Genomic DNA, 25,120 nt, shown 5'->3' on the forward strand with positions numbered 1-25,120 from the left:
TACCTCACCCACCTTGTCTGTCCAATATACTTAGGCTTAGCAGAATTAGATTTTATTTTTTTTATTGGTCTGACTGGCAATATCACACTTATTTTTAAGCATGTTTTTCCTGATTTTTATCAATTTAAATTTTCACATTCAAAGGAAATTATGCGTGCGTGTGTGTGTGTATGATAGAGAGAGAGAGAAAAAATAATTCAATGACAGTAGATGTTGTGATTCAAAAAAAGTTAAAGCTTTATAACTGTTGCAACACAAATGATCAGCGTCATTGTAGCGGACAGGAGTAGGGCGGGTCAGCACCCGGTGACTAAGGGGTTAAACTCAGGTAGCTAGGGGGCCTTGAGAACCAATGAAGATAGAGGGTTGAAAATTCAATTGGATACAGATTACTTTCCTGCTTTTTTTGTGTGGGAGACAAAAACCGGGAGTTGAGCAAGACAGAATGATTTAAACCCCGATAGGACTACCATTCCCCCAAGGAATTTGGGGCATGGAAGAGGATCGAATAAAGACATGATTGGAAGTAAGTAAAGGAAAAGTGGATCTAGTCACAATCACGGTATTTTTCTTTATTTTGTGGTTTGGTTTGAACTGCTCTGTGTGAATCTATTCCTCCCCTCCCCATTTGCCATCTCACATTGTGCCCAGAGACTTTTCTCTTTTTTTTATTAGTTTTCCTTAGTTGCTCTATAACATCTAGCAACCAAGGATGCTTTATCAAGTTTATCTTTTGTTTTGTAATAAAAAAATCACTTTTTTAAGGTGATGATTTGATTCTTGAGCCCCGGAAGGTCTGTCTGTATGTGTGTGTATCTGCATGCCTCTGACTGGGGGGGTCAGCTACTAGAGACTACAGGTTGTTTTTTCTTTCCTTTTTTCAAGCTCTGCTGGGGCAAAAGAGCTCGGGGTACCACTACGGGTGGGTTCAAGTGTTCACCCCTGGTTTTAGGGATAAAATCACTTGATGGTGGCAGCTTGTTTGTTTGTTTATTTCTCAGAGCCAGGGAATCTGTGACTCTGGGAAGTTTTGGCAACCAGTGCCTGTAGAGGCAAAGTTTTTTTCTTTTTGAGTTTTGCAGGGCCTCACCTTCTGCACTCAGTGTGCCAGAATGGAGACAGCCCGGACGTCTCACATGCACAAATTCAATATCCTTAAATCAACCCTAACACGCTTTCAAGCAGCATCTTTCTTACTTAGTCTATCTACACATGTTGACTATTATGGATGGGAATACTTTTTCACTAGCTTGTCTGTGTACGGCGAAATTGACGCTGACTGACAGTCACCATTAAAAAAGTAATCTTCCAAGCCTAACTGTACATGGTCAAGGATTTATGGATGGGGCTTACCCCTCCAACCTGAGATGCTCAGAAAAGAAGGGTCAGACTCAGTCTAGGTGCTGTGCTTTGTAGTTAGAGTCAAGGTGACTTCCCAGTGTAAGTTAAACAACAACAACAACAAAATCCTGGGGAATAATGACATGCAAATTAATGGTTCAATAAAGGTTAAATGAATCTTTGCAAAACCAACCAACCATAATTTGAACAGCTGATAATTGTGGCTTTGGGAGAAAGAACAGGAGAATGAAAATAACCCCAGCCATGCCACGTTCGACCAAAAAGGAAAGAGCTTTAGGAACGGAACGTTCCTACAGAAATTATTGTGCGTGATTGCAGCGTGGTGCAAGTCAATCGGTCTGACAGATAATGCTGGCGACAGTGACGTCTTCAGGGGCATTTTATCCCATTCAGAGGCTGCTCTGCAAAGCACTCTCCCTGCCTGAGTAGAGCTATTTCTCCCTTAATCTCCCCGCTGCAAGATGTTACCTGCCATTAGTTGTCCCATTTGGATAGAAAGTGGCATTTAAATTCTGATGTAGTTTCTCTCTTACCCTCTTAATTTTCAGGTTGCCGCTTTTCCAGCAAACTCCCAAATTACATCTAATGCATTCTGAGTAGTTCTTAATTACACAGGGGCTGCCGCTTGCTGCCCTTTGACTGCAGAGGAGTTTTGTCTGCAGAGGGGATAAGAAGATCAGGATTTGGCCCAGTAGCCTAGGAGATGCCACTCGTGAAGTCATTCTGCCACTCTACTCTGCACTAGTTAGGCCTCAGCTGGAGTACTGTGTCCAGTTCTGGGCGCCACATTTCAAGAAAGATGTGGAGAAATTGGAAAGGGTACAGAGAAGAGCAACAAGAATGATTAAAGGTCTAGAGAACATGACCTATGAAGCCAGGCTTCATGAACTGGGCTTGTTTAGTTTGGAAAAAAGAAGATTAAGGGGGGACATGATAGCGGTTTTCAAATATCTAAAAGGGTGTTACAAGGAGGAAGGAGAAAATTTGTTCCTCTTGGTTTCTGAGGACAGGACAAGGAGTAATGGGCTTAAAGTGCAGCAGGGGAGGTTTAGATTGGACATTAGGAAAAAATTCCTAACTGTCAGGGTGGTCAAATATTGGAATAAATTGCCAAGGGAGGTGGTGGAATCTCCCTCTCTGGAGATATTTAAGAACAGGTTAGATAGACATCTGTCAGGGATGGTGTAGACGGAGCTTGGTCCTGCCTTGAGGGCGGGGGGCTGGACTCGATGACCTCTTGAGGTCCCTTCCAGTCCTATTATTCTATGATTCTATGATGGGACCAGATCCTCAGCTCGTGGAAACTGATATAGGGGCACGGAAGTCAGTGGAGTGACCCGAGTTTATACCCAGCATATGGATGTATGGGCTGCTACAATATCATAGAATCCTAGGGCCGGTAGAGACCACAGCAGGTCATCAAGTCCATCCCACTGCCCAAGGCAGGACCAACCACAACTAAATCATCCCAGCCAGGGCTTTGTCCAGCTGAGACTTAAAAACCTCCATGCAGATGGAGAAACTGACTCCACTGACAAAGGTCACCGAACAAGCCAGGGGAAACGGCGCTCAGAGTACAATTCTGCTTTCCCCACCTCCCAGACTTCCGTGTTAACCGTTCCACGGGTCGCTTCCCGGAACTCAGTCAAAAGCACACGCTTGAGGATCCGCCAATGTCTATGCAGATTTTGAAAACAGGAGACTGTCTGAAATGTACAATGCGGTTTTATGTCATAGCACTCATTCCCAATGCACTTTGTCATTCCAACCCGCAAAGAACATGCCCCATTTGCGATTTGGCTCACAAACCTATCTGCAGACAAGCCAAAGGCTCATGTCGTTCCCAATGGCTCTCGCTGACTCTCCTTCCCCCAGCTTACCCTCTTTTTCCCCAAAATCTATCGTCCTCTGCCAGACAACATTTCCCTCCTCACTCAGTTCCATTTGATATTTAGGGTTGGTTAGTGGCACCGCTTTAGAGACTGATCTTATCTGTTCGCTCTCTACGCAAGGCACTTTGGACCCTCTTAGTAAAACAGCAAGTGTGCCAGGGAAAGGACGATTAGCATCAGTTAGGCTGAAAACAAGCCTCAAGATTTCTTTTCAATTTCATTACTTGTGGTGCCCATTTCAAACCACGTATTTTTTTTAAAAATAACTATCCCCCAGCGATGCAATGACCACTATTAAAAACCTTCCAGCCCTTGCCAAAACCATAAATCGTAGAATTATCTTTTTTCCCCCAGTCATTTCCAAGGAATAATCTCTAACAGAGATGATGTTTTGATTGGCTGGGTTCCTCTTTTCTTTCATGTCTTTGGAAAAAAAATATCTTGTGGGTGAATGTACTGCACATAAGAGCGAAGGGGGAACAGAATTGGCTGGGGCCATGCAGAGTGCAAGGCTGCCGTGTGGATGAATCGCTGGGCTCTTTTTGACAGAGCTCCACTGGGGGAGGTGTTTGGTTCCCTGCTGGGAAGGAATTAGAGGGCCGTTCTACCGACTCTGCAGCAGCTGCCGTTGGAATCTGTTTCAATGATGATTCTTCCAAAGCCGAGCTCTCAATGCGGTTAGCCCTCAAGACCCAATTCGGCGCCCACCTGTCTATGTGACACTTTAGCTGGCAAGGCCATTTTCCACCCCGATCATTTTCTCCAGCCCACCTCACCCTGCACGGGGTTCCTCTGCTGGCTTCTTCTGAGATGGCTCATCCACATCAGGCTTTTTGCCTTGGTCATCAAAGACCACCACAGCTTCACCCAGCCATGCTTTCATGCTGTCCGCTTTCTTCTTGACTCTGATCCTCTCCCATTCAACGGTCCACCTCCCCTCACAAATATCTGCTCTTCCTTCCACGCTGCTTCCCCGCCTCCCCTCATCGGCCCCATGAATACCTCTGCATCTCCTCCAGTTACTCCTTGTGGTCCTGCTCCAAAGCCCCCTGACGTCAGGAGCAAGACCTCCTGGGAGGTGATTGGGCGTTGGGTCAAGCAGTCTTCGATTCCACTGGATTTCTGACACTACCAAGGCGACTCGTCAGAAACTGTGGGGCCCTTAATGATTACTGAAAACCATACTCAGGCTGGGCTTCTCTGGTCTGACACGCTCAGGATCTGACCGCTCCCGAAGGAGGGAATTTTCCAGACTGGGGAGGTCACCTGCTACCGGCTCCCCGGACCACCACCCCTCCCCACTGCTGGCCTCAGCTACTCCCCCCTCATCAGGCTGCCGTGACCCACCACTCTTGCAAGGCTGCCATGCTGCCGCGTCCCCAGCTCCGGCCTCGCTGCTGGGGATGCTGCAACCTGTCCTTATTACCGGGACTGCTGTGTCCCCAACCCTGCTATGGGGTTGCCATGTCCTCAGCCCTGCTACGGGGCTGTTGCAGCTGCCGCGTTCCCATCCCTGGCTATGCTACGAGGGCTCCGGTCCCTGTCCCAGCCCCATCAGGGTGCTACCCACAAGCCCTCCAGCCAGAACTCCCTGGTCCACGAACATCCGTGAATGTTGCCGGACCAGAGAGTCCCAGTTTTGGGAGGTCCAACCTGTATTACTCTGAAGACTGAGAGCCTGTCAGACAGAACCCAGAGTCACTTCCTTGCTCATGCCTATCAGAAAGGATAAATTCAGGTGCTGCCAGGTATAATGGAAGAGTTTTAAATTCATTCTTATTTTAAGTAAATACATGGGGAACCATAGGTGTTGGGATTCAGAATACTGCCATACCCTTGGTTTGAAGTGGTTTCTATTCTATAAAGCAGGGCTACTCAACTTTGGAAGCCCCGAGGGCCACAATGATACTCACAGCACGTGCTGAGAGCCGCAACGTAAGCGTGGTTGCATATACATGCAAATATATGCAAATAGCTTCTTTCATACTGACGGGCATGAATACAAAGCACTTCCCACAATGCCCCGGGCATTCCCGGCATCTTCTTCGTGGGGGCTAGAAACACCGAAACCCCGTACACTTCTTTTTCAGCCAGCCCGTCCCCTTGTGTCTTTCAATGCTCAACCCACCTGGGAGACGTCTCGCCCTTCTGGAGTGTGTTCCCAGTGGAGGCCACGTTCAAAGGACCTCACCTGCGGGCCATGTGTTGAGCCCCAGGTAAACCCAAACCTTACTGCGGGCTGCAAACAAATAGGCGGTGGGACGCATGCAGCCCACGAGCCACGTGTCGAGTAGCTCTAATATAAAGGGCTTACAGCTTGGTTCAGTGGCTGTTAGTGTCCCCACTATCCAAATTGCATCAGCGGCCTTGCAGGGAACAAAAAATTGATAGTACAGGTCTCTTCAATCTAGTAGGAAAATGTATAACAAGCTCCAATGGCTGGAAGTGAAACTAGACCAATTCAGACTGGAAACGAGGGGCCAATTTTTAACAGTGAATGTAATTAACCATTGGAACAATTTACCAATGGGTTGTGGTGGATGCTCTATCATGGAAATGTTTAAATCAAGATGGGATATTTTTCTAAAAGATCTGCCCCAGTTCAACATAGAATTAAATCAGCGAAGTCCTAAGTCCCGTGCTATCCAGGACGTCAGACCAGATAATCATAATGGGCCTTTCTTGCCTTAGAGTCTATCTTCTTACTATATATTTTAGGCATGTGCATCTGTCTGTCTGACTGTTCCTCTGTGAGCCTATTTGTTCAAGAACTCTTCCTAAATGGTGAGAGCTAGGGCTACCAAATTCGGTATGCAGCTTCCTCTTATCATAACGTAAAAGGTCAGGGTTTGGTTGTGCCAGGACAGTGGGATGTGCCTGGAATTTGATTGTTTCTCATGAAATGGACAGGGAGAGGTCTGGTAGGAGGTACAGTTACACTCATGAATAACCACAAGGGGGCAGCAAGGGGACAGAGACGGGGAACAGGACAGCAGTAACCCCACTGGGCCAGCAGGGGGCATGGGTGCAGAAAGGAACAACGATTTAGTATATATTTCAGAGTTTGTCTGTGTGTCTGTCCCCCGGCTGGGAGACATACACACTCCCCTCGCTGTAGCTGCAATGGCCATAGACAGGCACTTTTCACTTGACCCCAAGCTGCTGCAGTGACAGAGGACTGGGATTGTCTTCACTCCCTAGGGCAGCTTGCATCCTGAACCCCTCATCCCCCACCCCACTCCACAGCAATGGTTTACATGAAGAAAAACAAACCTTATTTGAGTTAAGGACTCAAGCAACACAGGGAAAATCTAGTGAATCTATAAAAAAGGTGCCCAAAATATGTGTGTCTAGATGTGCGTGTTTGTGTGTGTGTGTGAGAGAGAATCCCCCCTCCGCACTCTAAACTGTGCTGCAGGTGATTAATCTGCCCCACCCCGTCAGAGGCTCAGGGCTTCTTGAAGGGAGCTGACTGACTAGGCAGGCTGATTAATTCTCTGTGAAGCTATGTTGCTGTATAGCTTAGCGGGACCCCTCATCCATGCCTTTTTATATATCACTTGTCTTTAATTACAGTGTAAGCTACTTGGAGAGGGAGCCATGGCCTCCAATGCATTTGTACAGCACCTAGCACAGAGATTCTCTCATCCTGAATGAACAGACACTGCTGCAATGCTGCGAAATGATCCCCGCTCTACATACAACTTTGATTCTCTTGGTTTAGTACTTGGGGCTCACCTTAGCTTGAGAAGCATTCGTACCTGCTTTCTTATTCCATCCCAAGGGGAAGATTGAGGGGGAGGTAAAATGGACCTCAGTATGAAGCTTGCCTATTAGGACCACTCCCACTGGATTCCTACATCGGGGCTTCTTGCAATCCCTTTGCCTTTCCATGTTAATAAATGGGAGAGGGGTCTTGTGACGGAAAAGGGTACTAGAGGGAGATCACAAAAGGGCCGGATGAAGGCAAAAGAAACTAGTTCAGGTTCTGGGATGATGTGATTGTTAGAATCTTTTTTTTTTTTAAAGTTCATTTTCTACCCCTCATGACTGCAAAGAAAAGCTGGAAAAAGCGGATCCCACTTCAGCTGGCACAGTGACCTCTGCCTGAATCTGCAGAGAGCCTGAAACAGCTGTGCGGGTGGGGGATGGGGGAGAAGTGCACCATGCATCTCAATGGGGAGTTAACTCCACCCAGAAGCTATCTGTCATTCCTGGGTTAGGGTTTGAAGGGAACATAGTCTCCATCCCTTTATGAATGGAAGGGGCCACATTATGGGGTGTGGGCCAATTGTATCCTGATCTGTTCCATAGAATCATTGAATTCGCAGGCTGGAAGAGACCTCAGGAGTCATCAAGTCCACCCCCCTGCCCAAAGCAGGACCAATCCCAACTAATTGATCCCAGCCAGGGCTTTGTCAAGCCAGGACTTAAAAACCTCTAGGGATGGAGATTCTACCCCCTCCCTAGGAAACCCATTCCGTTCCAGACTGATGGAATCCGGCCATGGGTCCCAATAGGGAGAAGTCTATAATGGCTATCCCTACACTACCTACTCCATTTAGATCAGTTTGGTGATGGTCTATCCCAGGTGGGCAAAAGGGCCTCTGTGGGATAGATCTGGCCTACCAAGCAGGTGGATCCTGCCTGCGGAGGCCGTGCTGCTCCCCTGCCTCCAGGCAAATTAAGGTCTGGGGGTGGGAGAGCACATGATGCCTCCTCCCGCCCTGCCAGGAGAACTTTGTGCTTTGAAGCGCCACGCGCTAGTCACAGGACGAGGGGAGAGCAGAAGAGGCTTCGCATTTGGCCCAGGAGCAGGGGAGCGCGGGAAGTCTCCTCCCACGCCAGGGACATGGGCACCTAGGGGAAATGTGGGGGAAAGGGAGGACAAAGGCACTCCCTCACCCCCAGACCAATCACTGTCTGGGGGTGGGGAACCCAAAAGTATCTTGGCCCCGCCCCTTCCATTTGATTCCCCGCCCCTTTGGCTTGATGTCCCGCCCCTTCCTGTGTGGCCCGGGGCCACTTCAAACATTTCCAAAGTGGCCCCTGGCAAAATATTATTGCCCACTCTTGGTCTATCCCAAGCACCTCAGACAGGGGAGGTACCTTTTTTAATGGAGAGGTAGCTATTTTACTCCTCCCCCACCACTCCCAGGCTGTGTCTAGTCTGGCAAGTTTTTCCACAAAATCATCTGATTTTGCGGAAAAACTTGCCAGCTGTCTACACTGGCCACTTGAATTTCCGGAAAAGCACTGACGATCTCATGTAAAATCATCAGTGCTTTTCCGGAAATACTATGCTGCTCCTGTTCGGGCAAAAGTCTTTTTCTGAAAGACTTTTGAGCAAAAGGGCCAGTGTAGACAGCATAGTACTGTTTTCCACAAAAAAGCCCCGATCGTGAAAATGGCGATCGGGGCTTTTTTGCGGAAAACTGCATCTAGATTGGCCACGGACGCTTTTCCGCAAAAAGTGATTTTGCGGAAAAGCATCCTGCCAATCTAGACGCGCTTTTTCCGGAAATGCTTTTAACGGAAAAGTTTTCCGTTAAAAGCATTTTCGGAAAATCATGCCAGTGTAGATGTAGCCCCAATGTATGGCAATTCGGCAAGACTGATTTTAATACACTCAAAGCGGAGACAAACGAGGCCAAGCCGACAAACTGTGTCTCAGGGAGGTAAGGGAATAGGGTTTTGTGGGTTGAATTATGCTCGAGAACATGGAGCAATGACCTGCTCATCTATCACAGAGGAGGAATGGGCGGGAACAGTGCAAGGTTTCCACCCCAGGCTCTCCTCCCCTTTGCTCATTCGGTTATTCTGTAGCTTAGTGTCTATGGCTAATTACTGCTAATTGTTATACTGATTTATGGGACGGGTTGCCGGATTCAGGGGCATAGCAGGGGGTGATTTTCCGTCTATGATAAGCTTTAGAATCCCCTCCAGATCAAAGCGGCCTGACTCTACAAACATAAGTCATCATTATTATAAAGGTCATCACTTGCTCTGAAAAAAATAAAAACAGGGGCGTCATCACGACCCATTTATGGCACATCCTGGATCGTATCAGACCTTGGCTGGAGCACTCAACATACCAAAGTCAAAAGTGGACAGAGTTAGTGCCTTATAAACAAGAAAGAGTCTGCACTTATCTGCCCTCCAGGAACTGAGATACTTCTAAGAATTCTAATCCTACTTTGGCACAAATTCAAGATGCTATTAACACGAGAAGGCCGTCCCAGCGGCTCATCAGGCCAACCACCTCAAACACATGGCTTTAGCTCTTTGGCTTTAATCTCATCGTCTGTTAATGAACACTGATGAATTTCTATTACCCATCTTCTGAAGAAAAATCAAAGCAGGGATTGTAGCACAAAGAGCCCTAAAAATTCCACTTCAAAGCCTCCATAGCAAGTTCTTCAAACAAAACCAGAGAGCTGAGAAATCTGGCAGAGTCGCACAGTTTGAACCCGGATCAGAATTTTCCCAAAGGTGTGGAGGCATTTCGAGCCAGGTGTTTATGCATACCAATGTTCCCTTTAATTTTTTTCCAGACAAGTGTGGAATAAATTTTATTTTGTGCACCAAGTGCACCCCCAGTAGAAACACATGCTGCTGGCTGTGGGCACTCTACCAATCAGCTGGGTGGCATTTGAATCTTTCCTGGCAGGCCATTCAAGTGTTCCGCTTACAGGGAACACTGCTTCATATCCATTTACTTAGGTTGAGTCTACATTAAAAAGTTCTGCCAACATAGCTAGGACTGCTACAAAATCACACCACCCCCCCGGTCAATATACCCCCTCTCGTGTATACACACATATCAACAGAGCTGTGCTTCTGTGGGTGTAGCTGATGTTGTTTGGGAGGTAGTGTAGTTATGCCAGAATAGGCTACATATTCATATAATTATGCTGGCATGGTCGTACTGACATAGGCTATGCAGGTAGGCAAGCTCTTTGAATGCAAGGATTGTCGGTATGGCTGTAATTCAACCAAACTCTTAAGCTGCGTCTAGACTGGCAAGATTTTGCGCAAAAGCAGCTGCTTTTGCGCAAAATCTTGCCGCCTGTCTACACTGGCTGTGAGTATTTGCGCAAGAACACTGACCTTGTACTGTACAAAATCAGTGCTTCTTGTGCAAATACTCTGATGCTCCCGCTCAGGGATAAGCCCTCTTGCGAAAGTATTCTTGCGCAAGAGGGCCAGTGTAGACAGCAACCTTAATTTCTTGCGCAAGAAAGCTCGATGGCTAAAATGGCCATCGGAGCTTTCTTGCGCAAGAGAGCATCTACACTGGCACGGATGCTTTTGCGCAAAAGCATCCATGCCAGTGTAGACGCTCTCTTGTGCAAATACATTTAATGGAAAAGCTTTTCCGTTTATAATATTTGTGCAAAATCATGCCAGTCTAGACGCAGCCTTAAGCATGTACTTAAGTTTAATTGACTTCAAGTTACATTTAGCCCAGGTTTAAGTGCTCTCCTGAATTTCAGCCTATCGCATCCTCTTATTTCAAAGGCAGCCAACAGCGACTCCATGGGTGCAGATAAAAATCAGAACCAACTTGAACTTTTATCCCCAGCACCTGACCTTTTCTTGAGCTTCAAACAAGTTCAGAGAGCTCCCTTACCAACCCATTCCTATTTTTGCTCTGTACTTTTCCCACTCCAGGCTGGGACTAGAAACAACAGTGCCAAAAACCCATGAGAAAGGCAATTCTCTGGGGGTATTTCTGGCCTGTTGAGAAACCATGATAAAAAATGTAATTTGGAATCCAAAGCTTCTGAAGTCCCCTCAGTCCTTGTGTGTGTCCTCTACCGTTTTTTTTTTCCTGGCTTGAAAAAATGCCATCGCAGATTAAAAAAATTTAAAAAAGCAAGACGAAAGTCCAAAAAAGCAAGAGCCGAGAAAAACTTCAAAGAAGATTCCCGCAGGCAAACATCATCTGTTCTCTCGCACGTTCATGTAAGGTACTGGAATCAGAACAATTTGGTGGGAGTTTGTTTTGCTGTCTGTAGCGGTGCCGACATTATGGGCAATTAATCTTAAGTGGGATGCCATACCATTCTAATGCATTTTTAAAAAGGAGCAGGAAGAGCAATTTCGGGGGGGAGGGTGGGGAACCGGAGGATGTGCAAACAATTCTACCGCCTCTCCAAAAAGAGAGGATTTCAGTGAAAGAATGATGAAAGGGAGATAGAATTAGCATCTCAGAGATGGATCACTCTGAAGAGGGGTGGTAGCAAATGGGGGAAACAATTTCCACTGGTTGGCTCATCTCTCAAATTGGATTTAGGAGACAAAGCAGCTGAAGCCACTTGAAAATGGGTTTAGGGACCACTTGAACTTTCCGTCGTGAGTGAACCCAGTTGTGCGACTCATTCTGAGCACACGGAAGTGGCAAGGCCTTACGCAGCCGGGAGGCGCACGGAGCCCATCTAGCAAATCAGGCTCTTTCTTAGCTTCCGTAGCTTTGATTGCTCTCCCCCGGAAGGAACACATTTCGGCTCTGAGAAAACGGTGCATTGGGAACTTTATAGACAGGAATGGAGACACGCTGCCCTGCCTCAACATTTTTAAAAATAGTCAGGCCCTTGGACAAGGTGGGAGGGGCCCTGGCTCTGTGATCCCAGAAGGGGTGGGGCCTTGGGTAGGAGGGGCGGGGCTTTGGCAGCTCGACTCAGCGTCGTTCAGAGCGCGCAGTGCTTCCCCAGCAGCTCTCACAGCTGCCTGGAGCACTCTGGTGGCGATTTAAAGGGCCCAGAGCTCCAGATGCCTTGAAAAGAGCTGCGGTAGGAGCCGTGGCAGTCGGAGTCCCGGGCCCTTTTGAATCACCGGGCCCAGGGACAACTACCCCCTGGTCAGGCTGGAAGGGATTTTGTGAGGTCACCAAGTCCAGCCCTCTGCACTGAGGCAGGAGCGAGGAAACCTAAACCATCCCCAAAGGTGTTCGTCCAGCCTGTTCTTCCAAACCTCCAGTGACCATAGATGATCATAATGGTCCCTTCTGACCTTGGAGTCTATGAGTCTATGAGTCTATGACCGGGATCCCGCAACTTTCCCTGGAAATGTATCCCCGGAGCTTAGCTATTCTTTTAATGAGAAACTTTCCTCTCTGTCCTCATCTAAATCTCTCTTTTTGCCAATTAAGTCCCTTCCTGCTTCTCCTACCGCCGTGTGCACAGAGAACAACTGAGCACTGTCCTCTCCAGAGCTGTCCCATCTATAGGATGGCTCAGGGCAACCAACCCAGGCTCTGTGTTTTGGAGGCCCCACACTTCAGGGGGACGTGGAAGCCCAGGGCCAAGGGCACCCCAGGGGATTAGCATGAGCAGCTGGAGTCAGACCTGCCACTGCACTGACCTGTGGGGAGGGAGCAGAGCTGGAGCAGGGAAGGGGGGTTGTCCCAGACCTCCCACTCCCCTAGGGACACCCCCAAACCTCTTTATAACAGCCCTTCACCTAGTGGAAGTCCTTCCTCACCCTCGCCCAGTCTTTTCTCCAGACTACATGTGCCTAGGTTTTTTAATCTTTCCCCACAGATCAGGTTTTCTAAACTTTTTTCATTTTTGTTCCTGTCCTCTGAACTAAATTAGCTATTACCACTCAGGATAAAGACCTTGGAGTCATTGTGGATCTGAAAACATCCCCGCAATGTGCAGCAGCAGCTAAAAAAGCAAACACAATGTGAGGAATCATTAGAAAAGAAATAGAGAATAAGACCTCTGTATAAATCCATGTTACACCCACATTGTGAATACTGCGTGCAGATGTGGATTTTCACATTGGAGAAAGTTCAGAAAAGGGCAACAAAAATTATTAGGGGTTTGGAAAGGCTGTCGTGTGAAGAGAGATTAAAAAGACTGGCAGTTTTCAACTTGGAAAATCATACTTCTATAAAATCATGACTGGTGTGGAGACAGTGAATATTATTTGTTTCCATCACATAAGAACTACAGGTCACCAAATGAAATTAATAGGTAGCAGATTTAGAACAAACCAAAGGAAGTATTTCTTCACACAATGCACAGTCAACCTGTGGAACTCCCTGCCAGAGGATGTTGTGAAGGCCACGACTTTAAGAGGGTTAAAAATAAGAGCGAGCTAGATAAATTCATGGAGGTTAGGTCCATCAATGGTTATTAGCAGGCCCAGCCAAAGAGTTCATGGGGCCCAAGGCAGCATGCTATGTTTGACTGAGTCAGGGCAGCGAGGGAGCTCCCCTTGCTTGCAAAGGATGAAACGGAGCCAATGGAAGCCAGGATGCTCCGTGGCTGCAGTGCCAGTAATAAACAAACTGGGGCAGCCAGTTAATGTGTTTCTGAAAGTGATTTCATGGAACACTTTCAGACACACTGGTCTAGACCATCCCTGACAGGTGTCTGTCTAACCTCTTAAATATCTCCAGAGATGGAGATTCCAAAGATGAAGTTATTCCCAATTTTGTAATGGTGCATTGATTTTCCCCTTGTAAGTGCTGTGCTTTGCACTTGTCTTTCCTGGATGCCATGTGGTTGATTTCGGACCAATTTATCCAGGTCATTTTGAATTCCAGTCTCCTCCTTTACAGGGCTCCCAGCACCTCCCAGCTTGGCATCATCTGCAAATTTGACAAGCATCCTCTCCATGCCATTCTGGAAGTTATTAATGAAAATGTTGAATAGTACCAGACCCAGGACTGACCCCTGCTGCCCCCGTTAGATTCACCCTCCTGTTTCAACAGCAAATCTCCGGTAACTACTCTTTGGCTGTGTCTACACTGGGCCACTTATTCCGGAAAAGCAGCCGCTTTTCCGGAATAACCTGCCAGCTATCTACACTGGCCGCTTGCTTTTCCGGAAAAGCAATGACGATCTACTGTAAAATTGTCAGTGTTTTTCCGGAAAAACTATGCTGCTCCCGTTCGGGCAAAAGTCCTTTTCTGGAAAAACTGTTCAGGAAAAGGGCCAGTGTAGACAGCACAGTAGTCTTTTCCGCAAAAAAGCCCCAATCGGGAAAATGACTATCGGGGCTTTTTTCCGGAAAAGCGCGTCTACATTGGCCACGGACGCTTTTCCGGAAAAAGTGCTTTTCCAGAAAAGCATCCTGTCAACGTAGACGTGCTTTTTCTGGAAATACTTAAAATGGAAAACTGTTCCGTTTTAAGCATTTCCGGAAAAGGGTGCCAGTGTAGACGTAGCCTTTGAGTATAGTCTTTCAATCAGTTATGCACCTACTTTATAATAATGTGATCTAGGCCACACTTCCCTCTTTTGCTGATGAGAATGTCACGAGGGACCATGCCCAAAACCTTACTAAAATCAAAATATGAACATTTACCACCCTAGGTACAGACTCTACTCCCCTGCCCTTTACCAGGACTGATGACAATGTACTAGCGATATTCTGCACAGCCATAAAAATAGGACTTGCCGTAGGGAAGCCGGGGAGTCGGTTTTTCAAGGTTTGCAACCTACCCTCTCTGCCTGGGAGATTCCAGGCATTGCTTCCCCCACTCTGTAAAGTATCAGTTTTACTGGTCTCCCTAAGAAGCCTCAGACCAGCTGTCAGACAAGGAAGAACACCCCCGCACGCCCTGAGGGATCCACTGGGCATCTTGTGTCCTGCCAACATTGCTTAATTGCCGCGGACAGCCACTGAAAGGGGATGGGCAGAGGCGGGTAGCCCTCTAAGGCAGGATATCGCTATGCCGGCGAGTGACCCAGATTCTTGGAAGACCTTCCAGGCTGCAACAGCTCCTGGCCGCTTTTGTGGTCTGTGCAGTAGGGGATGCAAGTGGGACCCACAGGTAGTGTTTTCCATCCACGGGCAGAATGCATTTTGTTCTGTGCACCGAGGCATGTCTGGATGCGCACCACCTGTGGAAACACATGCTGCGGGGGCTCTGCTCATCAGCTGGGCGGCCCCGGAGTCTGTGCTATGCACCCGCTCACGTGCCCAGCTTAGAGGGAACGCTGCCCACAAGGCCTCTGGTGTCTTCACGCCCATTTGCATCAGCTCTCCAGGGCCGTGTGATAGGTCAGTCCCCAGCCTCGTGGCGTGTAATTCCCCTTGTGGGGGCTGCTCGCATGTAAACACACAGCACTGCGAGTGACCTCCAAATGTAGTTATCCCAATCTGCAGGGCACCCTCCACGGAGCCCTAACAATCGCAACAGGCACTGACAAGGACGGACGGCAGGAGCGATCGCTCTCACCTGAAACAAAGCATGTTAGCACCACCCTGTGCCCTATTCCTGCCCGCCGGAGTGACACGGCTGAAGCCCCAATTCAAAGGGGAGCCAAGCAACTCCTATTGAATCCACAGCAACCTCTCCAGTCAGAGCTCCGCCCCCATCACAGAGCCTGGCAGTTGGGGACAGGGTCCCTCCCGACACACACGGCCATCAGCATGGAAGTGCCAGGACCAGCCACAGCCTGGGGCAAGCAGCTGGGTCACCAGACCAGACATGGGGCTTTGGGATCCTTCCCACTCCCTAGATCTCAGAGCACAGGCTCCAGCCTGACTCTGAATGTCCAAACGGCCATTTTGGAGCTCAAGTCCACTGACCCAGGCCAGCTGCAGAAGTTATCACAGCAGATTTCCCCAATAAATTCTCAGAAAAAAAAAAAAAAAAGAGTCACCGCGCCTTTAAATCCCCATACTCCACACTCACCCCACCCCCACCAGATGCAGCAAGGGAAGACTGTCCCAAGCGGCCTTCCGTCTGAGAAAAACAGAAAATACCGGACATTTTACATGTTTTTTTTTTTACCGGACCGCAAATACCAGCCTGTCCAGGTCAAAACCAGACAACTGTCAACCCTGTCCCCTTTTCAAGGGCTGGGTTACCATGCAAACAAACCCATCACTCCCTGCAAGAGCCAGTCTTGCTTCCTGCAGCTGCTTCCTCGCACCAGCTGCAGCGTCCTTAGCTCCTGCCCTGTCCAGGTCTCCTCCCTGAAGTGTTACCAGCTGCTCGCTCTCCAGGCCTCTCCTTTATAAGAAGTCTGATTGGGTCACGTGACCTACCTGTCACATGATCGTCATTCTCCCCACCCGGGGAGGTGAGTTAAGCTTGTCACAGCTGGACTGAAGCCCACCCGCCTCTTGTGCCATCCCCAGGATAAATAAAGCACCAATGCTTTCAATACGGGGGGCCAAATTTGCACAGCTGGAGGAGCTGCCTCCGATAAGATTCCCGAAGCTGTGCCTCTTTCCCCCGGCACGTTCAGAATCAGACACGGCTTTGTGGTCATCGCGCTGGGAAAAGAAGGGTTTTACTTACTTGGGACCCTGTTAATGGCTCGTAGAGGCCTGAGTACCCGGACGGTCCGGATGGCAGACAAGCTTACGTTGTGCCCATCCAGAGAATATTCCATCATGCTAAGGAAGAAAGAGAAAAGAAATCAGAACAGAACTCTGCCTGCGAGTGACCTTGGAACTCTATGGCCGCCACGGCTCTCGGCAGCTTTTGTGGCCTGTGCAGGGGTATGTCTACACTAGAAAGTTAGTTCGAACTAACGGACGTTAGTTCGAACTAACTTTCCTATGCGCTACACTAGCGCTCCGCTAGTTCGAATTTGAATCGAACTAGCGGAGCGCTTAGTTCGAACTAGGTAAACCTCATTTTACGAGGACTAACGCCTAGTTCGAACTAGCTAGTTCGAACTAAGGGCTGTGTAGCCCTTTAGTTCGAACTAGTGGGAGGCTAGCCCTCCCCAGGTTTCCCTGGTGGCCACTCTGGCCAACACCAGGGAAACTCTATGCCCCCCTCCCAGCCCCGGACCCCTTAAAGGGGCACGGGCTGGCTACGGTGCCCGTGCCAGGTGCAAGCCTGCCAGCACCCAGCTAGCAGACCCTGCACCTGGCACGGCACAGAGCCACCCACCCGATGCCCCCCAGCCCACCCCCTCTTGCCGGGACCAGGCTGGCGGCTCCCGGGAGCTTGCCCTGGACCGCAAGAGGCGGGCACCTTCCTGGGCTAGTGCGGACATCGTGGACCTCGTCCACGATCTCCGCACTAGGCACAGGAAAGTGGCCGTCTAGGGCAGGAGAGCTGCCAGCCTGGCCACCCAGGACCAGGTGTGCATGAAAATCAAGGGGGTCCACTGAGACCCCCGACACTGAGCCCTGAGCTTACAATGGCCGTACTGGGTCAGACCAAAGGTCCATCTAGCCCAGTAGCCTGTCTGCCGACAGCGGCCAACCCTAGGGACCCTGGAGGGGATGGACCGAAGACAATGACCAAGCCATTTGTCTCGTGCCATCCCTCTCCAGCCTTCCACAAACTTTGGGCAGGGACACCACTCCTACCCTCTGGCTAATAGGACTCCATTGACCCAACCTCCATCACTTTATCTCACTTCCCTTTAAACTCTGTTCTAGTTGTAGCCTTCACAGCCTCCTGCAGCAAGGAGTTCCACAGGTTAACTATTTGCTTTGTCAAGAACAACAACTTTCTCTTACTAGTTTCAAGCCTGCTACCCATTCCTTTCCTTTGGTGTCCTCTAGTCCTTCTTTATGGGAACTCAGGAAGAACTTTTCTGAATGCACACTCTCCACCCAACCCCTGCTTTTAGAGACCTCTATCCTGTCCCCCCTCCGTCTCCTCTTTTCTAAGCTGAACAGTCCCAGTCTCTGTAGCCTTTCTTCATCTGGGACCTGTTCCCAACCCCTGATCATGTTAGTTGCCCTCCCCTCTCCCAGCCTTTCTCTTCCCCTCTCCCACCTCCTTTTCCCAGTCTCCCCCAGTTTTTTTCAATAAAGACAGAGTCAATGTTGGAAGAAACGTTATCTTTATTTTGTACATCAATAAGAAGGGGGGCTAGGGAAGGGTAAGTGGAAGGAGGTGAGGGAGGAATGGGGTACGAGCCCCCAATGGGGAGGACTGGGCTGGCTCTGTGGGCTTCTGAGGGTGGAAGCTCTCCTGCAGCCCCCCAATTACTCCCTCTCCCCAGATGGCAGCCTGCGGCAAGTGCAGCCGGGCTGATGGCCGAGTGGTGTGATGTGCCCAGTGTGGGCACTCAGGGCACTCCAAGCCAGAACTTCTTTGCAAGCGGGGCACCCCTGAGAACTGTGTGTCCGGGGTGGGGGTCGGGACCCTTTAAGCGCAGCCCTCGGCTAGCCTGAGACAGTATCTCCATGCTCTAAGTCCTCCTTTTATGCCCTGCCAGCACTGCTTCCGGCCATCCTTAAGCCCTGTTCAGAGTCCACTCAATGTGGACTTACTAGTTCGAACTAGCAAAACGCTAGTTCGAACTAGTTTTTAGTTCTAGATGCGTTAGTTCGAACTAGCTTAGTTCGAATTAACTAATTCGAACTAAGTTAGTTCGAACTAACTTTGTAGTGTAGACATACCCCAGGGGAGGATGCCTGGGGCTGCTTTTAGCTGCTCTGCTGGGTCCGTTAGCTGGCTAGCACGTGCCCTAGCTATCTCAGGGCACCATCCTGGACTCTGCAGGATTAGCAGAAGGCACTGGATTGGAAGTAGCTGCCTCACTAGTGCAGTGATTAGACATCTCGATGCAGAGCCTCCAGGAAGGGGAAGTTTTATGAATGAAAGGCCAAAGGGTCACGGCCTGGTGTCTACGAGTGATCCAGCATCCTCTAAAAGCACCTGCCACAGGGCACTGCACTGAGCTGCTGCTACTGACTTAAGTTGGCCCCCTGACCCCGTGCTTTAGTGCCATGTGCAGTGGCCACCAGCCACAGAATTAGACCCAACAGAAATTACAGGCAGAGGAAGCTCTCTTGATCTCCATGTCAGTGCAACACTGTTCTATACCCAACCCGCTCTAGTATTTTGGCCAGGTCAAAAAGCAATGGGGCATCATTGATTCCAAGACCAGAAGGGCCCACTGTGATCAACTTGTACGGCCTCCTGTGTAACACAGGCCAGAAAACTGCCTCCCAAAGAGTGCCCCTTAGGAAAAAATAATATCTGATCTTGATTTAAAACTTGTTAGTGATGGAGACTCCACCGTGAACCTTGGGAAATTAGAACAAACAAATGGCCACACTGGCTCAGACCAAAGGTCCATCCAGCCCAGTATCCTGTCTGCCGACAGTGGCCATACCAGATGCCCCAGAGGGAGGGAACACAACAGGTAATCCTCATGTGATCCCTCTCCTGTCACCCACCTCCAGAGAAACAGAGGCTGGGGACACCATTCCTACCCATCCTGGCTAATAGCCATTGATGGACCTAACCTCCATGAATCTATCTAGCTCTTTTTTGAATCCTGTTAAAGTCCTAGCTGTCACCAATTCCTCTGGCAAGGAGTTCCACAGGTTGACTGTGGCTGAGTGAAGTAAAACTTCTTCTTGTTTGTTTTAAACCTGCTGCCTATTAATTTCATTTGGTGGCCCCTAGTTCTTATGTCGTGGGAATAAGAAAATAACTTTTCTTTATTCACTTTTTCCACACCAGTCATGATTTTATAGACCTCTGTCATATCCCCCCTTAGCCTCCTCTTTTCTAAGCTGAAAAGTCCCAGTCTTTTTAATCTCTTTTCATATGGGCCCTGTTCCAAACCCCTCATCATTTTTGTTGCTCTTTTTTGAACTTTTTCCAATGCCAAGATATCTTTTTTGAGGTGAGGTGACCACAACTGTGCGTAGTATTCAAGATGTGGGCATACCATGGTTTTATACAGAGGCCATAAGAGATTATTCCACAACTCCCAGTCAAGCAGATTTTTCTGATATTCCTTTCTCACTACTCCTGTTATTCCCCTTTGTACTACCCCCGTCTTTTCATGACAAATACATTTTTCTCCTCCTCTAAAAACGTACAGAACAGAACTGGGGAATAGCATTAAGGGAGTTTGGGCTGCATTCCCTGATTAAAAAGAAAGAACATTTTCATGTCGTGTTGCCACTTCACAGGTACATTTCTCTCCCGGACTCAGAGGCCATGTCTACACTTCTCAGAAGATCGATGTTGCCGTGGTTGATCTTCCTGGTTTTGATTTAGTGGGTCTCATGAAGACCCACTAAATCGAACTCAGAGGGCACCGCAGTCAGCACCAGTACTCCGGCTCCTCACAAGAAGCCAGAGAAGCTGATAGGAGAGTTTGCTCCCCTTGACCTCCCACTATATGGATGATGATTTAAGATACGTCAACTCCAGCTGGAATTGTGTATCTTAAGTCAACCTTCTGCGCTAGTGTAGACGTTAAAAGAATGATGTTACATTTAGTCAGTTGAGTTGGTCTTTTATAACAAGGAGTGGTAAACATGTGTTTAAAAAATGGGTTCTGGCTTGGCCACTGTCTTAAGCGTACTAGTTGAGATGGACTTTTGGTCTGACCCAGTACGGCTGTTCTCATGCTGGCTGGTTAGCTTGGCTGTAATTACAATGTATAGCGAAGGGTCTGTCAACGTGCCATATCTCTTTCATTACTCCTGTTCAGATACCAGAAGGCACCAAGGGCAAGACTGAGAACTACTTTTAGGAACCAGAACGACATTTTTTAAAAATAAGTCACAAATTAAAATCGGCGTGGGAATGAGGGAGGGCCCACGCAAACCAATACCCAGCCATTTCCCTCCGGTATTTTCACATTTCAGCAGAAATCGTTCTATTTCAAACATTCCACACTCACGTGACAGAGGCAGACACAGGGCTTGACCGTGAAAGGGAAAGTGACGACAGGTTAAAAAAGTCTCTAAACCAGGAGTCTCCGATCTGGCAACACCTGTGGTCCGGCATGGATGTTGCAAGACCAGAGTCCGGATGGAGGGGCAGCAGCAGGGCATCCTGCAGGGACTGCCCCAAGCGAGCTGAGGGTGGGGCTGCTCAGTGAGTGGCAGTGTGGTTGCCCAATGGGGCTGGGAGACCCAGCGTGTGGCTGCCTGGTGGGGCTGTGAGCCACAGCAGCAGCAGCGGCGGGAGGGTGGGGCTCAGAGCAGTGGTGCAGGGCTGCCCAGTGGGGTTGGGAGCCCCAGTGGACAGCTGCCTGGTGGGGTCAGCAAGGCAGCAGGGCTGGCAGCAGGCGGGGAGCCAGCTTGGAGGCCAGGGCAGGGCTGGGAGGGAAATGACCTCCGCTGGTTCAGCAAAATCCCTCATCCGGGACTGGTCAAGTCCCGACGGTGCCGGACCAGGGAGGTCCAGCCTGTAGAACCAATAGCCTCTTTTTGGGCTGGTGCCTGATGGATGAGAGTAGTCTTCACTCATGCAAGAGGTCCCACTGACATCAGTGGGTTGCTCCCGCGAGTCAAGTTGGCAGCGTCAGGACGTGAGAAATAATATTTTTCCCCGAGTTGTAACCGCACTGAGTTTGGTTTCCGGGTAGAGCGAAACGCAACAAGCACAAAGCCAGGTTCTCAGCTGATGCCCATCTGGGTCGCTCCAGTGAGCTACGCTGACTTATAATAGCCAAGGACCTGGCCTGAGATGTTTAAAATTCGGTGCTTTCAGTAACCTAAAGGCACAATCCAGTAACAGATACGTGACTTGTATTTTTAAAATATCTCTGCTTTACGATGACAGCACATCTCGCAGCAAATTAACCCAACGATCCCTAATGAGTATGTTTATGCTAGCATGAACGTGGGAGGACAAGGTCATGTTTGCAATGACAGACTGAGATGCTACAATTTAGTGGAATCCTCTTTGCTGGAACATTCAGACGGAAGGAGAGATGTGCCAACAATGTGATGGTCCCTGCTATCATGGAGTCACAAGAAGGTAATTCTGAAGTGGAGAACTGGATGACAGCTTTGTGTGTGTTTCTGAGGGTGCATGCCCAGACTTAATAAGGCATTCACTTTGGCTCATGTCCCTCCCCCGATAAATTCAATTTCCACAATCATTTCAATAGCTACGTGCCCACCTGCACTCGATAGCTCAAACTTTCACGCAAAATCAGCTTACGCTACAGATTGGAAGTGTGGCTTTTTCATTTGTTCATAGTGCATCCTGGCACGTCTGATGAGAAGTCTGCAAGGTAATCCTTGGCGTGATTTGCACAGTAATTTTGAATACCTGAAAGTTCTTTCAAGGACTAAGTACACTGCCAATGGGAGGAAATTGTCTGGCAGATGTAAGTGTGGGTATAAATCTGCTCCACGTGATTCGTGACACAACATGGGGCAGAGTTAAGGCTATTTGGGAAGTTTAATTGGGAACTTCAAGAATTTCAGATGTTTTACTTTTCCACACCTTTGGCTGGAGTTATTCCTGGTATATCTCTGTTAACTAATATTACAGGAGGAATGAAACAGACCCTTTAACCTCAGTTTACCATTTTCTGGACTTTTTTGTTGTTGCTATTTTGAATAACTTTTCTTTTTCTGAAGCATTTAATATACCTTTACGACACTCACTTTACCTTACAGTTCATGATTAGGAATTAAATTTAAATGAGAGGGATAGCTTTCGCATTTAGCGCAGCACTAAAACAGTTTTGAAAACTCATTTGGGCGCATGAAGCAGCCAGATCACAGAATATCAGGGATGTGGCACTTAGCAGATGCAAAGACCACACAGTGGGAAATTGCTAACAAACACCACTTTGCACCTGCTAGTTATAGTACCTCGGCCCGTAGCCAGCACCAGGTGCACACTTCAAACAGACCTTTCAGGAATAGACAAACTTTTGTTTAAAGTCACTGCAATGAATAACTCTGATTCCTGAATGGGTTCCCTGGCAGTTGTCCCGATGAGGCACACTTGTAATTTATCTGGTGGCTGAGTAAGCGGACACACTTCTGAAACTACTAACAGACCATAAAGCCGCTAGAGAGTGCTCCACTGAGAATTCCTATGCTATCTGGCTAAGTGGATTCTAAGTCCTGGTATCCCCACCTACCCTTTATCCAGTTTCCACTCCAGCCTACTCTACAGTCCGATGGAATGTCTCCTTTGACTGCAGGAGGCTTCGCTTGATCTCTTGGTATGCAATAAAACATCAGAAACCTTCATGCACAACTTAAAACTTCATCTGATGAAGTGGGTTTTACCCAGGGAAGCTATCTAATATACTTGTTAGTCTCTAAGGCTATGTCTAGACTGCAGGCTTCTTTCGAAAGAGCCTCTTTCAAAAGATCGCGTCTAGACTGCAGGTGGATCTTTCGAAAGAGAAATCCGCTTTTTCGAAAGAGAGCACCCAGCGAGTCTGGATGCTCTCTTTCGAAGACGGCCTCTTTACATTGAAGAACGCCTTCTTTCGAAAGGGGAACTTTCGAAAGAAGGCGTTCTTCCTCGTGAAACGAGGTTTACCGCCATCGAAAGAAAAGCCGCGTTCTTTCGAAATAATTTCGAAAGAACGTGGCTTGAGTCTGGATGCAGGGGAAGTTTTTTCGGGAAAAGGCTACTTTTCCCGAAAAAAACCCTGAGTCTGGACACGGCCTAAGGGTACGTCTACACTGCGCCCATAGCTCAAAATAAGCTCCGCCATTTGAGCTACTCAAATGACGTATCTTATTTCGAGTCCGTTTCGAAATAGCTTATTTCAAAATTTGGCACCGTCTACACAGCACTTATTTCGAAATAAGTCGCTATTGGGAAATGCCCCTTACTCCTCATGTCATTCGATTTACAGGGATGTCGGAATAGCGAGCCTGTTATATTTTGAAATAACGGGCACGCGCAAAAGACGCGGAATAGCTATTTCGGAATCCGGATATGGTGCTGCAGTGTAGAATAGCCTGAGGTGCCACGGGACTGCTTGTTGTTTTTCAAAATACAGATGAACATGGCTGCCCCTCTGACACTGAAAACAAAAGCTCTTTTTAAGAGTGAAGTGCTTTAGATCACTTTCCTCTTTGTTTGCTGTTCGTTCTCATTTTCACACCCTACTGAAGTGGTCCGTTTTGATCCACACAGGAGCAAGTTACACCAAAAAACTTGCAATGAAGCCTGTTTGCTCATCATTTCCTGCTCAAACATGCAGGTCTTGCCCGGGGTGGCGGGGGGTGGGGAGCAAGGGGGGTGTTCCCCGGCCTATTGCCCAGGGCCCTGGTTGCTTACCCACATGCAGTGGGGTCTGCTGCTGGCCCCATATCTGAGGGCCCAGCTGCCACCCTGCGCTCTGGGGGTTCTGCTGTTGGCTCTGCACTTGGGGTCCCGGTTTCTGCCCTTCACCCCGGGAGGGGGGTCTGCTTTGGCCCCACACTTGGGGGCTCAGCTGCCAGTTCCGTGTCCTGGATACCCAACTGCTGCCTTGCATGCCAGGGCTTTGCTCCCGGCCTCAGCTGGCGGGGGCAGGACGGGGTAATGGGGTGAGGACACCACCCCCACTCTGAAAAATGTCCCCGGGCCACTGGCCCTGGCCATCAGCATCCTCAGTCATCATTCCTACGGCTCGATCGCTCAGAGAACCGCAGTCTCAGCTCCCCCAGGAAAGGCAAGTTCTCTCTGCCTCTGGAGAGCGACGGGAGGAAGGGATCGTGCCCTTCCCCTGACCGCGGGGCCTCTCCAAAGAGCAGAGCGAGGCAAAGGATCCACTCGACATTCAGTCTCCAGAGGCTGAACTGCAGCCCACAGCTTTGTTGCCTGGACAACGGGGTGCGTGGCCAGATTCAGGGGATGTCCGCCCTGCAACCGGGAGCCGCTCCTGTAAGCAGTCCGGAGCTAGCCCCCTCTACGCAGCCGGGAAGCTGCAGCAGCCCCCATGGAGAGACGTGCTACTTCAAGGAAACACCTGCCTGACAGCCTGGCTCTATATTTGGGCAGGGAGCCCATGCTGCCACGGCATCCTGCTATTTGGAGCGAGCGCTGTTCTTCCCCTCTAGCTCGGCTCCGCCACCGACACGCCTCCTGCTTGCAGTACAGACGTGCCCTCGGAGGAAACCGAGCCAGCTTTTCCCCGGCGGAAACTTCCCATGGTGCTTTTCTTAGGCATGCCGCACACTGCTGGCGCTGCCTTCAGACGCGA

At 48.9% G+C, this 25,120-nt stretch overlaps 1 protein-coding gene across 4 annotated transcripts in view; it reads right to left on the reverse strand.

The window, feature by feature from the left end:
* Positions 1–25,120, reverse strand: part of CACNA1H (calcium voltage-gated channel subunit alpha1 H) — a 572,675-nt gene that overhangs the window by 236,141 nt on the left and 311,414 nt on the right. For all 4 annotated transcript variants that reach the window (XM_075899793.1, XM_075899790.1, XM_075899792.1 and 1 more), the window contains exon 5: positions 16,525–16,622. In XM_075899793.1, the coding sequence (XP_075755908.1) occupies positions 16,525–16,622 (98 nt within the window). The remainder of the gene's footprint in view (positions 1–16,524; positions 16,623–25,120) is intronic.

The sequence above is a fragment of the Pelodiscus sinensis genome, chromosome 16, assembly GCF_049634645.1.
Source record: "Pelodiscus sinensis isolate JC-2024 chromosome 16, ASM4963464v1, whole genome shotgun sequence".
Classification (NCBI taxonomy): domain Eukaryota; kingdom Metazoa; phylum Chordata; order Testudines; family Trionychidae; genus Pelodiscus; species Pelodiscus sinensis.